This window comes from Hibiscus syriacus, unplaced genomic scaffold, assembly GCF_006381635.1.
Source record: "Hibiscus syriacus cultivar Baekdansim isolate YM2019G1 unplaced genomic scaffold, ASM638163v2 tig00109972_pilon, whole genome shotgun sequence".
Lineage (NCBI taxonomy): Eukaryota > Viridiplantae > Streptophyta > Magnoliopsida > Malvales > Malvaceae > Hibiscus > Hibiscus syriacus.
The window spans coordinates 441,780-454,827 of NW_024062543.1; the positions used below are offsets into that span (position 1 = coordinate 441,780).

The following is a 13,048-nucleotide window of genomic DNA, read 5'->3' on the forward strand; positions in this document are numbered from 1 at the left end:
ATGAAAAAATTAAATCACGTGAAATTCTATCACTCTCCTGTTATGAAACTTTAATGTGACGCCATTTCCTATGGGATAAAATTACTCAGTTTCTATGTACATGAAGTCCAATGTAATAAATGTCAGTTTGGACCTCTTTTCTTTTCTTTCCTTTATTTTCTATTCCTTTTTGTTCGGACTGAAATGCACGACAGCCATGGATTAGGGAAATTTCTCAAACTCTTGAATCATGGGGCTGAAAGAATAGGGTAAATAGCTGCTAAGTTCACGAGAAAAGGATTTGAGGTGTAAATCAACATATTGTTAGGATGAAATCTTCGTAAATTGTTTGTATAATATTTGTTTATGTCTATTTATTAAGTTAAATAAATAAATATGAATAAATTTTTTATATTCATTTAATAAATGAACATACACGAATATAAGTGTGTTCGTTTTTTTATGTTTACGAGCAAACTCGTTTATAGACTTGTTTATAAAGTCATTTATCGACTCATTCGCTCGATTCTCCTTTTCCTTTATCTTTTATATTTTAAATAAGGATTAAATTGAACATAAGGTAACCTTTGAAGTTCAAACTGTGAAGCTTAAGAAACTTGAAGACTATTGACATAGTTTCAATATTTTTCTTTGGCTTGCAAAGAAAATGGTAAAATGTGAGTGTTGGTTCTGGAATGTTAAACAATATATTCGGAACATGAAATGAAAATATTCGCAAATGTTAAACGAACGCAATACTTTCAAAAATAACTAAACGAATACAAGCACGGTACTAAAAGTTTAAAGGAACAAGAATATAGACATCTTAAAAAATAAACAAGTGAACAAAAATATATCTTTATTCGTTTAAGCTCGATTCATTTACGCCATAGAAATGGATACTTTCTGTTCATTGCAGAATTTATAATTGATACATTTGAAACCAACTATTAATTTTGCTGCTCTTGCTCTCAAATCACTTATTAACATCGATTCAAATACGTGCAATTCCTACTTTTCCATTGTACCTTATTCATGGACTATCTTCATCTTCATCTTCATGACTCTTAATAACTAGTCTTAAACGGCTTGTATGTCTGGAGATCAAGAACAACTCCAGCTACAGAGCCAACTGCAGCAGCCACCGTGACAAAGAAACAAGCCACACTAATCATTTGAAGGGCAAGCCACCTACTTGTTTCCCGTCCAATCTTCTTATGAGAGATGTACATCTCAATCGGGAAGTAGACAGTTAACGGCCAAAATCCCATTGCCCCTAGGAATCCAACGACATCGTTGAAAAACGGCATCAGCATGGCTATGAGAGTCGTAATCGCGACGAATATCGTCCTCCATACTAGGCGGAAGAGGTTGATTCGATACGTGCCGGCGAAAGGGATTGGTATTTCGTGTTCCGCCACCACGAAGTCGCTCTTTGGACACTTTTGAGCACACCATTTCTCAACAAATGCAAACAAGGGCTGGCAAAATACCTATACTTCTCATGTTTAATCAGATATGGTTGATTGATGAATCATGAACTTGGTAAATTTTGTTTACTAGGATCAGTGATTCTACGGTGTGTACCTGATATGCACCGACGAGGTGGACGACGACCGCTAGATTAGCGATATCGAGCAGCCAGTACGGGTTGTAAAACCCGAATCCAGTTAAAAGATTTCCGGGAGAGAGATCACCAAAGGCTGCATATCCGAAGCTACCACAGAGTAAATAAAACACAGTTGTTACAATGATGCTGAATGAAGTAGCCCTCTTCATTGTCTTGTACTCTGCTGGAGGTGATTTCACTGTATCCTACAGTAAGAACATGCCATGTTAAGTTGTACACGACATTTCTACGTTACGAAGTACGAAACGATCATCGGATACCTGAATTTCGATAAGGATTACAGAATACGAATATGCAAAGGCAATAGCTCCCAGGGCTTGTAAAGTCCTCCATATCTTCTGCATACCGGTAACAGTTCCAGCATGTGTTAGGGTACCTATGCTGATACCCGACAGGCTTCCCTCGAATCTCCCATGTTCTGCAACTTTGCTTATGCCAAGTCCAAGACCAGCAGTGGAATACGTAAATGACATAATAGCTGCGACTATGGAGAGCCACCATACATGACTAAAGTTCGGTATCTGAGAAAAAATCACTTCTGCAATACCGAATGATATCATATACCCGTTGCTCGACATGTGACACGGATTCGTTCCACCACTCTTGTGGAAACAGTTCGATCTCTTGATCGCCCTAAACAAGCACGGTAAGAGGGATTACATCACATAAACTTGATTTTTCGTGTTTCGAAACTAATGAAATTCCAAAAGCAGAGAAGGGTGCTTGATGAATTTGGTCAATATAACTCACATCATGCTCACTGATGCAGCTATTGTATACCCAATTGCAACACCAAACAAATTCAGGTATTGAATCCATCCACATAACTTGACCTTCCATCCTCCTGCAATAATAAAATATATCGATAATATCTGCACGGCATCGTTTATATTGTCGTGATTTTTGTAGGATATATTTCTAATTCAGTTACCTAAATGTGCCTTAACAGCTTCCATGTAGGTATAGTTTCTTTGTCCGGTTACAGGGTCACCAGATCTATAACACTCTGCTAGGAGGTTGGAAGTGTAGAGGTTGACAAAGGCGAAAAGTACCAGCATAGTTGGTCCTGTAACCCAGCCAAGTTGTGCAAAGGCCCATGCCAAAGACAGAACTCCTGATCCGATGACCGCAGTTATAATGTGCGACGTTGCGGTCCAAAAAGTGCCTGCGTCCACATTTTAATAGTTCTGTCATTCTGTCAAGGATTATAAGCATATTGAGTTGCATTATCAACTATGTTTTAGTGGTTACCTGTTCTCTTCAAGTGTCCATCATCATCGAAACACTTGGAATAGTTGGCTTGACGATTTGTTGTTTCAATCTCGTTCTCGGCTTTAGGCTGAACTTCTACTTGTAAGTAGTGCCTGATATCGTGTCGTTCTTCGATCTAAAGCACAAAAGAGCATCAATATTACATACAAGTAATGAACAACAACAACAGAAAAGTGTTGGAGATAAGCAGCATATATATTACAGCGCTATGGTGGATTCTGCTCGGCATAGTTCGACTCCTAGGCAACATGGCTGCGAGATTGTGGATGAATGAGTAGCTAGTGAAAGATAAGAAGAAGATGGTGGATGAATGAGATAGTTCAATAAAGGGCCTTTTATAATAGGAGAGAATATACAGATGAAAGTTGAGCTATTATGGACCCAGTCACTTCGATGAGCACTTGTGTACATGTAACACGTTTGCCCCTCTGTTCATGTAAAAAAAATCTGGGTGCTTGTCCATTGTGGATAGAACATTTTGTCATTGTCAAACTTTTGTTGCTTTTACATTCCAAGAATGGCAGTCAATTAGTGATGATTTAGGCCTACGCTTAAGGCATTTTAATGGATTCGACAAACACGTTCGCAATCGTAATTTAAATTCCGTACTCGAATGTAGTACTCAAAAGAATATCCTACTGAAATCTATCCATTGGTTTCCCCTACAAGTGGATGGTGGGTAAGGTCCATGCTCATCAAGGACTAATCATATCAAGACCTTGAATGAAGCTTCTCTTTCCCAACAATGCTTGCTGACACTCCCACCACATTAAACAGCTCCCAAAACTATGTAATGCCTATTGCACCCTGTTTAACATTTGGCTTTGATGCTCAAAAATATCAAGTGAAATTTATGCCAAGTTGGATGATATTTAACTTGATATCACAAAATAAGTGGCTGATGAGACGAGAGGATACAACTTTCAATTCGGTTTTCCCTGTGATATTTCATTCATATTGGTGGGAGTAGTAAGCAGTTCTCTTATTTGATCATTGTCGTTAAGATTTTGATTCATTTGAGTGCTATTGAGCATTATGTCCCATGGTCCATTAAGATTAAGATTGTTGGTATTTGATTTTTTTTTTATTTTAATTTGATATAATTTAATCTGTATGTTTTTGTAATGTTATAGTAAGTTCAAACTGACAAAATTATTAATATTAACAATATTATTAATATAAATTTTTTTTCCAATATATGATCATACATCCATCCTTGGATGTTCACTTCCGATTAGACCTACAGGCTACAAGTATTCTCTCTCCCCCATGCCAAAACAATCTTTGGACTTACGGTTTGCAGTTATAGGCTTGGGCTGGAGGCCTTATTTGTGTTCTCTTTTTCTTTTGGGGTCTATGTGTACTTTATCTTCTTTTTTTCCTAATGATTTTTTTATTATATACATTATTAATACATCAAAATACAAATCAGAAAATGATTGAGTGTTGTGTTTTAGGGCCCAATGGTGGAAAAGGAGCAACCTAAGTGGACCAAACCATCTGGTTTTTTTTAATTAATCATTGTTATCCGATAAATCGATCTATTAATCTAGATTGGGTTTTATAGATGTTTGTTACAGAGATAAACGTTCTAATTCAATTTGTTTCATACACAAATGTTAGAGTTCGATTCTCTAACTTTGTTTAAAAAATCTAATGCATCTTCCTATTAAATCAACTAGTTATTGGTACCGAAACATATGCTTTAGTGATCTTGTTTACCTTAAAATGTGTATATAATTCTCAATTTTCAAAATTTATAATATCATGTCAGACTGGATCAGGTTTTTTTTATCCTAAATCTAAACCTAATTCGATTCAATTACACCTTAAAAAGGGTAAATTGCACGTTTAGTACTTAATTATCAGTTTTGGTCTATTTTAGAACTTAAACTTTCAAATTTTTAAAATCATGGCTAAAATTTAGTTTTTGTTTCATTTTAGTACCCGCGTTAAAAACTTTAGTTTTTGTTTCATTTTAATACCACATTCAAAATTTAACGTTAAATTTTGAAAAAATTGAAAGTTTAGGTACTATAATGGACCAAAATTGATAATTTATGTACTAAACATGTTAAGTTATTAATGGTGGGATACTAAAATGAAATGAAAACTATACGTTAGGTATTGTTTTAAAAATATTGAAAGTTTAGATACTAAAACAAATCAAAACCGATAGTTTAAATACTAAATGCTTAATTTACCCTAAAAACATAATCACTAAGCCTAAACTCAAATTTTCAAAATAGAAAAACTGACCCGATCACTTGCGTGGAAGATTATCCTAGGTTAGGTATTCAAAGATTATTGCTTTTATTAGTGTTAATTAAAAACATCAAATTCACTTAACCAAACCTTAGATAAACCATTAAAGTTAATAAATGTCTAATTATGACTTTGGTCCCTTTGTTATATTCAAATTTTGGGTTTACTCATTGTGTTTCAATTTAACATAATTTAATGATATTTTTGAAATATCATTAGTAAATCTAGATTGTTAACATTGTATCCAGCTCATCACGCTTATGTAGATTTTTTTTTTTGTGTTCGAAAGGGCGTTTTAAGAAAAATTTACATCAACGTTTTAACTAGAATAGTTAAGATGTTAATAGTAATATCAATTGATGACATTATTGTCGTGGAAGAATTACTATCTTAGAAACAAATTTGTTTTTGTTGGTGTAATTGTTAAAATGAACATCACCTCTCGATATAATTATTAAAATATTATACACTTTAATTTTGAAGTGGATAATAGTTGATATTGCTTTTCTCAGAAAATGAGAATTTTACTTTGAGTATTTTTCTTCCGATTATAATCTGGAAAAACACTAAAAAAAGAAAAGAAAGAAAATCATGCAAGAGATGAAATGAGAGATGAATGTTTGATAATGCCCAAATAAGTGCCTACATTTTTTTGTCTATCCGAGTATCTAACGTTACAAACGTTATCACCTTAAGTGCCCAAACTGTCAACGATGTTAGTTTTTCCCGTTAAGTGACACGTGTCACAATCTGATAATTTTAATTTTTTTATATAAAATTAAAAAATAAAATTATATATTTTTAAAAAAGAAAACAAATAAATTTTGAAATAACCCCTAAACTTTGAAAACCTTCATTTCAACCCCTAGACCCACGCCGCCCGCCGCACTTTACCATCGAAGAAGCTCCACCCGACCTCCCCTCCCACCGACGACCAAAACCTCTATGAAATCGTGACCGGTTGACGACTGATCAATGACAAATCGACGTTTTAGATCCCGCGAACCCTAGGATGAACATCGCGATCCCATGCAATTCTGATGGTGAATCGGCAACAACTACGACGACATATAACTATGATGATAGCAAGGACTACGTCGGCAACGGTGGTCGTGGTCGGAGAGGGCAGCGACAGCGGATTAAGGTTAGGATTTGGGATTTTGGGGATGTTTTATAATTTAAGAAAAGGTTTTTTTTATAAACATAATAATATTTTTAATATTTAAAAAAAATAAGTTTCAAAATTACCAAGTTGTGACATGTCACTTAACGAGAAAAACTAACGACGTTGACAGCTCGAACACCTAAAGTGCTAAAGTTTGTAAAGTTAGACATCCAGATGAGTCAAAAAAATGTAGGCACTTATTTGACACAAAATGTATAGTTTTGGCACTTATTTGATACAAAATGTATAGTTTGGGCACTTATTTGGACATTAAACCTTATTTTCATAGCTAAAAAAGGATTGAGAAATATAAAAATATATCATTATTTTAAATTTTGTCTAAATTATATTCGAATTTAGAAAATATCAAGACAAAACATAAGTGAACACAATTCAAACTAAGCAAGAAACACTGGCAACACATGTGTTAGACCTTAGTCTCGCTATTCAATTGATGATTGAATAGAGACTGTAAAAAAAAATTAGAAGTCTTTTTTTCGTTTAATGTGATCTTTATATTACCAACAACAAAAATGTGTTCAATTAAAGTATAAAGACTAAGTGGTGTTTTTGCGCAGACATTGGTCTTCGCAGATCGTTTTTTTTAGAAGATAGAAGCTCTTCTAACGTTCGCGCGGCGCAGACGTGGTTTTATGTCTCCAGACGTTTTCTAACCTCTTCAAAGAGGTTTTATATTTAATTTTATATTATATTTGATTTCAATTTTAATATTAATTTTTTAAATAAATTAAATATTAATTTTTAATATTATATTATAGATATTAATTTTAATATTAATTTTTAAATGAATTAAATATTAATTTTTAATATTATATTATAGATATTTAATTTTATATCATATAAATTATTTTATATTTATTTTAATTATTTTGATTTAAGTTTAAATATAATATTTTTTTTGATTCGTTATTTTAAAATTATATTTAAACTTTTTATACAAAATGTAAGTATTTAAACCACATTGCTTAATAAAAATGATTTCATTGTTTGATAATTAAGATTTTAAAATATAAAAATTTATAAATTATGTTTTTAAAATTTTAAAATATAATCACAATTAAATAAAAAATAATCATAAAATAATTTGATAAATTAAAAAATATTTTCTAAAAATATCATATAATTATAAAAATAAATTATGAATATATATTTTAAAAAAATTAAAAGTATTACATAATTGCATATTTAAAAAAATCATATAATTTAATGATCATTTATAAATTTTATTCTATAAAACTTATAAAACTAATAATACATGTGATTATGTGAGACTTATAATAGAATTAATAAGGTGGTGTTTGTTTTTTCTAAAAAAATTATTATTGTAGTTGTATGAATTATTTAAATTTCAGTATTGCAAAACTAAAATTATTTAAATCTCAGTATTGCAAAACTAAAATTATTTAAATCTCAGTATTGCAAAACTCTTTTAAGTTTAAAAAATTAATTTATTTTAGCAGTATGCAGACGTTAAAAAACAAACAGTCTTCTTCTTTTAGACTGCAAACTTTTGGTCCACATCTTCTGTTGCAGATGCCTGCAGATGTGGTCCGCAGACTGCAGACATTTTACCTCTGCAAAAACAAACACCACCTAAATGTCTTGTTTAAACATAGTAGAGAGACAGAAACTGTGTTTTTAACTTTGTAAAACAAATCTTAATCATTTTGTAAGTACACCTAGGATGTATAAAAAGACCATATAACAATTAAAAACACGAAAAATAATATGATAATTCAATTAATTTATGCAAGATGCCTGAATTTTTAGATTAAAAAAGAAAAGGGATATATAAAGTTGGAGTTTGGTTGATAATGTTAGAAGATGTTGGGCAGGTAGGGAGATTTATGTGGACACCAAAGTGGGGGGTCGCATTACAGCTTAGTTAATGCACAAGAAGAAAAATGGTGATCATATTAGCTAAGTTGTGTGGATAGGACAGATGGATTTAACCCATTTGCACATTCTTTGCTATGGCCTAGGGGAAAGGGTCACTGGCCCGATCAATTCGAGGATAAATTATCTTATATTTTAGATAATATTTATAATTTATTTTTACCTTTTAAAATTTATATAAATTTACTTCTCCTAAAATTTTATAAATCCATCTCTCAAAATAAAATTTTGTACGTCTTTCCACCGTCAAAACCTAACCTTTTTCAACCCTAAGGCTAAACACATCTATCTTAAGCCACACACACTTCCATGTCTTTATTGTCTCTCTCTCTCATGCTTATCATTTTATGATCATTATTACTTGGGTCATCTCACCAAACTCTCTTTAACTTTTCTTTCCCACCAGCTAGGGTTTTGCTACCTTAATCCCGTGTGGTATGTACATCGTTACTCAGTTGCGGATGAAAAGTATACTTAGCATGTCTACTTTAGAATCTAATTTTATATTATTTATTTATTTTTTTATCAGTGTCAACTCTAAAATTTTATTTGTATCTAATTCATACGAAAATTTTCAATAATTAATATATATATATATATGTCTATCCTGAAAAGTATTTATGAATCTGATGCTGTGATTACTGTTCTTTCACATGCATTTGCACACATAGCTTTTGTTCACGTTGGTTCAGATTTTCACACGAATGTTAAAGGGTGTGTTTTTGCTTGTATTGAAATCTCATCAAAGAAGTTTAGAATGTGCTCTGCCCATGCTTTTCTTGATGCCTTCGTGCTGGTCTCGATGATGTTGCTTTTGCTAAGACAAGGTTTGATTGATCATCTTCTTCATGGCCTTGTGGTTGATGATACCTTCAATGTTTTTTTTTATGTTTCTTAATTGTGTGAGTTTTGTTTTGGTTACTTTGGCGTTTTTTGAGCTTACCCTCTCTTTCTAACCGTGTCATTAGAGGTGTTTACTTTTCGGTTAACACTAAATTAACCTGTTGAATCTAAATTTATTTTAGTTATTCGATCAAGTAATTTAATTTTAGATCAATTAACAATTAATAAAAATTTCAAAGTTCGATTAACAATTAATTCGATTTGAAATCGTTTAGTTAATCGAATTGACTAAATTAATCAAAAATATTAAATATTAAATATATTTTTTAAGCATAAACTTATAAGAATTAAGGTTCAAATATTTTTCAATCCCATTAGACCCATTAAACTCATTAAACTTTCAAAACCAATCAAATTTTAACTAAAATAAAAATATATATCTCAATTAAATTTAAATTAATGTAACTAAAATATTTTCAAAAAAAGAATTGATTAATTCGATTCCCGACCGAATTAACCGAATTTTTTTTTTGTTCGAATAATATTTTAAAAAAATGTACAATTAACGGTTAAAGATAGTTTTTTGATTAATTTAATTTTAACTAATTAAATTTGATCGGTAATCGAATTAACGTTTGAATACCTCTACATGTCACAAGATTTTATAAAGTAAATTAACTCAATACTTATTAAATTATGTGAGTGGTTCTGTTTTCATCGTTGAATTATAAACATTAAAAATTAAATTAAATTTCTTATCACTAAATGTTAACCAATATACTGACTTAATAGTTTTTGTGTGTGAAAATAACCAATATATTTTACTTATCTAATAGTTCCATATATTTATATGATTATATATTTGATATTTATTATATATATATTTTATCAAATTGACATTAATTTTAATATAATTTAATAAATTTATTCATTCAAAATATAACAAGTTTCATGACCCGCTAAGAATGTTTGTGAGGGATAGTTTAGCTGTACAACAACCTAATATAAGGATAAGGAAATGTTCTATCGAAAATGTTAATATTTTTTTAATATTTCTGGTAGAGCACTACCTAAAATGTAATTTTTTTACTAGAAATGTTAATTTTACTACCTAAAATGAATATTTCTGATAGAAAAATAATATTTTAGGTAGCATATGATATTAATATATCTGGTAGAAAAAAATAATATTTTAAATAACACTCTATAAAAAATATTAACATTTTAAATAACGTTTTTTTAACCTTATATTAAGTTATTTTTTCTTAGACATTCTCGTTTGTTAGATATACTCTCAATAAGTGTTCGAGTTACAATGTTGATTGAGGGGTATACCGTTGAAAGATGATTTCTAATAAAAAATGCTAATATTATTTTCAAAATAATATTAATATTAATAAATAATTAAACAAATTCATTTTATTTATATAAAATATAAATCAACCCATACCCGATATTGTTTTAGCTGAGGGTGGGCCGCTGATGACGAGGAAAAAGATAAAAAGGTATTGGATTTGGGCCCACAAGTGGTGTACGAGTGGGTCCCATCCCAAACGCCGCACATCCGACGCCCTTGGTGCCGTTTGGGATGGAGACGTGTCCCAGCCTGCTACCATTTCCCCTTCCTCTTCCCCTTAATTACATACTCTGCCATTCCCCGCCGTTTCCCCAATTTTCTTTTTTCCAACAACACAACACTTTGCTTCGCCTAAAGTATTGCTTGTATTATCGTAATAAATTAAGTGCTCATTAATTATAATTTCCATAATCATAGAAATTACTTATATATCTATTATCTTTTAATTTAATAAATAATTTTTTTAATAAAATAACAACATTTGACCATAAAAAAGTCTACAATAAGATGATTTTTCTCAACAAAACAAGCTTATAAAAAGGGGAAATTTGAAGTATTCGTTGACAAATTATTTTTTTGGTGAATTGGGAAGGACAGGAAAAACCAAAAAGGACCTACCTCAAGATATTTTATATTATATAATTATCTTTTTATATTTATTCTACATTTTATGTTTAAAATTTATGATTATTCGAGATTTATCGTATTAATTTTAAGGCTAATTGTGAAAGCTCTATTATACGAACCAAACGGTTTTAGTGATTAAAGAGATAATTATTATTTTTACAGATCTTAAGTTTAAATACAACTGTATGTGACTAAAAATTTATTATTAAAAAAATCTTTCGAACATATGATATCTTATAATTACTTTATATCAATAATTTCGACTCAATAATTAATTTGAAATATAAACTTTTTAGGATAACATTTAGATTAGAAAATGAAAAAGGGGTATGTGAAAAATCTGATGGAAGCTTCTAATGCCTCTACCTAACACATTTGAAAAAGAAGAGAATTAATAAATAAAAATTAAATAAAAGTTGGCGAGTTTTTCAAATTTCATGTCCAATCTCTTGTTAATTTCAATTTACATATTAATTTATCATTATATGAAAAGTATTATCCTCTCTCCATCCTATCATTATTTATTAGTTGTGAGCTACAAAATTGATTTAATATTTTGTTGGTATACAGCATTCATAATGGATAGTATTGTTGCCAACTATTTTTATAATTTGGTACGTTATCTGTAGGGATGCGCATGGGACCGAACTCGACCTGATCAGGTCAGATTTTTTATTAAAAAACTCGGGTTCGGGTCATGTCGGGTCAAGTTCGGGTTTATGGTGAAAAATACCTGATTCGACCAGCAAAAATAATAATTTTACCTTATATATTTAGAAATAATTACAATAATACCCCTCTATACATTTTTTTTAATTAAGTCACTATTTTTATTGAATAAAAATATTTTTATTATTTCGGATCGGGGCGGGGCGGAGCGGGTTTTTAAGTTACATATCGGGTCGGGTTCATGTCGGGTGAAATCTTGTTTCATGCGGGTCAGGTTGGATCTCGAGTGGAGGAGTCTTTGTTCTCGAGTCGGGTGGATCAAAAAACTGACCCATGCCCATCCTTAATTATCCGGTTGTCCATGACCTAAGAAAAGCATTGATAATAATTTTGTATAAAATTAAAATACCTTTCAATAGAAAACATATAAACTTAGATTTTATTTTTTGTAATGATGTTCTGATATGAAATTTGGGTTTTATTATATATAAATTGTGTATAGATTCACTTCAAATTAAATTTCAGGTTGATGAAATCAAATATGTGGAATTGAATTATAAATGAATAAGTGTAACTCTGACTATAACAATATATCAGATGTAACCTATGATATATAACAAATAGTTTTAAGATTTTATAGAATTAATTCTTTAAAAAAAAGTTTTTATAGAATTAATTCTTTAAAAAAAAGTTGAGTTCGAGTCGAGTTTAAGTACGTTTTTTTTCAAAATTTGATTATAATTGATATTTATCGAGATTGATTCCGAAACGGGAATAGTTAGGTAGGTTGGAGGGGTCCATGGGGTGAATGATTGATGTTAGGGGTTGGTAGGTACATGGAAGAGAAATAGGTTGCCCACCACTCCCTTCTTCCTCGTTTCTCCTCCTCTCATGGCTTATCCATCTGCCTTCCCACAATATCAAAATCAGCCCTTCCCCATTTCAATAAGACAAAACCCTAAATTAATAATACATCAAATAGGAAAGAACAAGTGGTTACATTGTCAAATGAACCAACATACATCACATTAGTGAGAAATCTCATGCTTTTTCAAAGATTTTTTTAAGGGGGTATGCAAATTGAACCTTCTCATGCCCATGCAAATAAACTACAACAAGCAACAACAATGTGAAGGGATGTCCTTGTTTACTTCAGATTGTTGAAATGATTTACATGAAAAGAAGACGCATACACGTTCATAAACAATGATAATCTATACTGTTCACTATATGTATATATTGATTATATACGACAATCATACAAATTAGAGATATAAGAGAACAAAAATGAAAGGGATTTTTAAAACTAATATCAATCTCCATA

At 30.7% G+C, this 13,048-nt stretch overlaps 1 protein-coding gene across 1 annotated transcript; it reads right to left on the reverse strand.

Annotated features, from left to right (window-relative positions):
* Positions 1-939: 939 nt before the first annotated feature.
* On the reverse strand, positions 940-3,191 carry LOC120211388 (amino acid permease 4-like). Its single transcript, XM_039209932.1, has 7 exons — positions 3,084-3,191; positions 2,861-2,996; positions 2,541-2,774; positions 2,360-2,453; positions 1,870-2,242; positions 1,567-1,794; positions 940-1,472 (listed from the first exon to the last, which is right to left on the reverse strand). Exons 1-7 carry the CDS (start codon positions 3,129-3,131, stop codon positions 1,047-1,049), a joined length of 1,539 nt encoding a protein of 512 aa, XP_039065863.1. The 5' UTR covers positions 3,132-3,191; the 3' UTR covers positions 940-1,046.
* Positions 3,192-13,048: the final 9,857 nt, after the last annotated feature.

Coding starts and splice junctions, on each gene's coding strand:
- LOC120211388 (XM_039209932.1), bottom strand. CDS start 3,131: ATGTTGCCTAGGAGTCGAACTATGCCGAGCAGAATCCACCATAGCGCT. Junction 2,454..2,540: donor AGCTGTTAAGGCACATTTAG/GTAACTGAATTA, acceptor TTATTATTGCAG/GAGGATGGAAGGTCAAGTTA. Junction 1,795..1,869: donor TAATCCTTATCGAAATTCAG/GTATCCGATGAT, acceptor TTCTTACTGTAG/GATACAGTGAAATCACCTCC.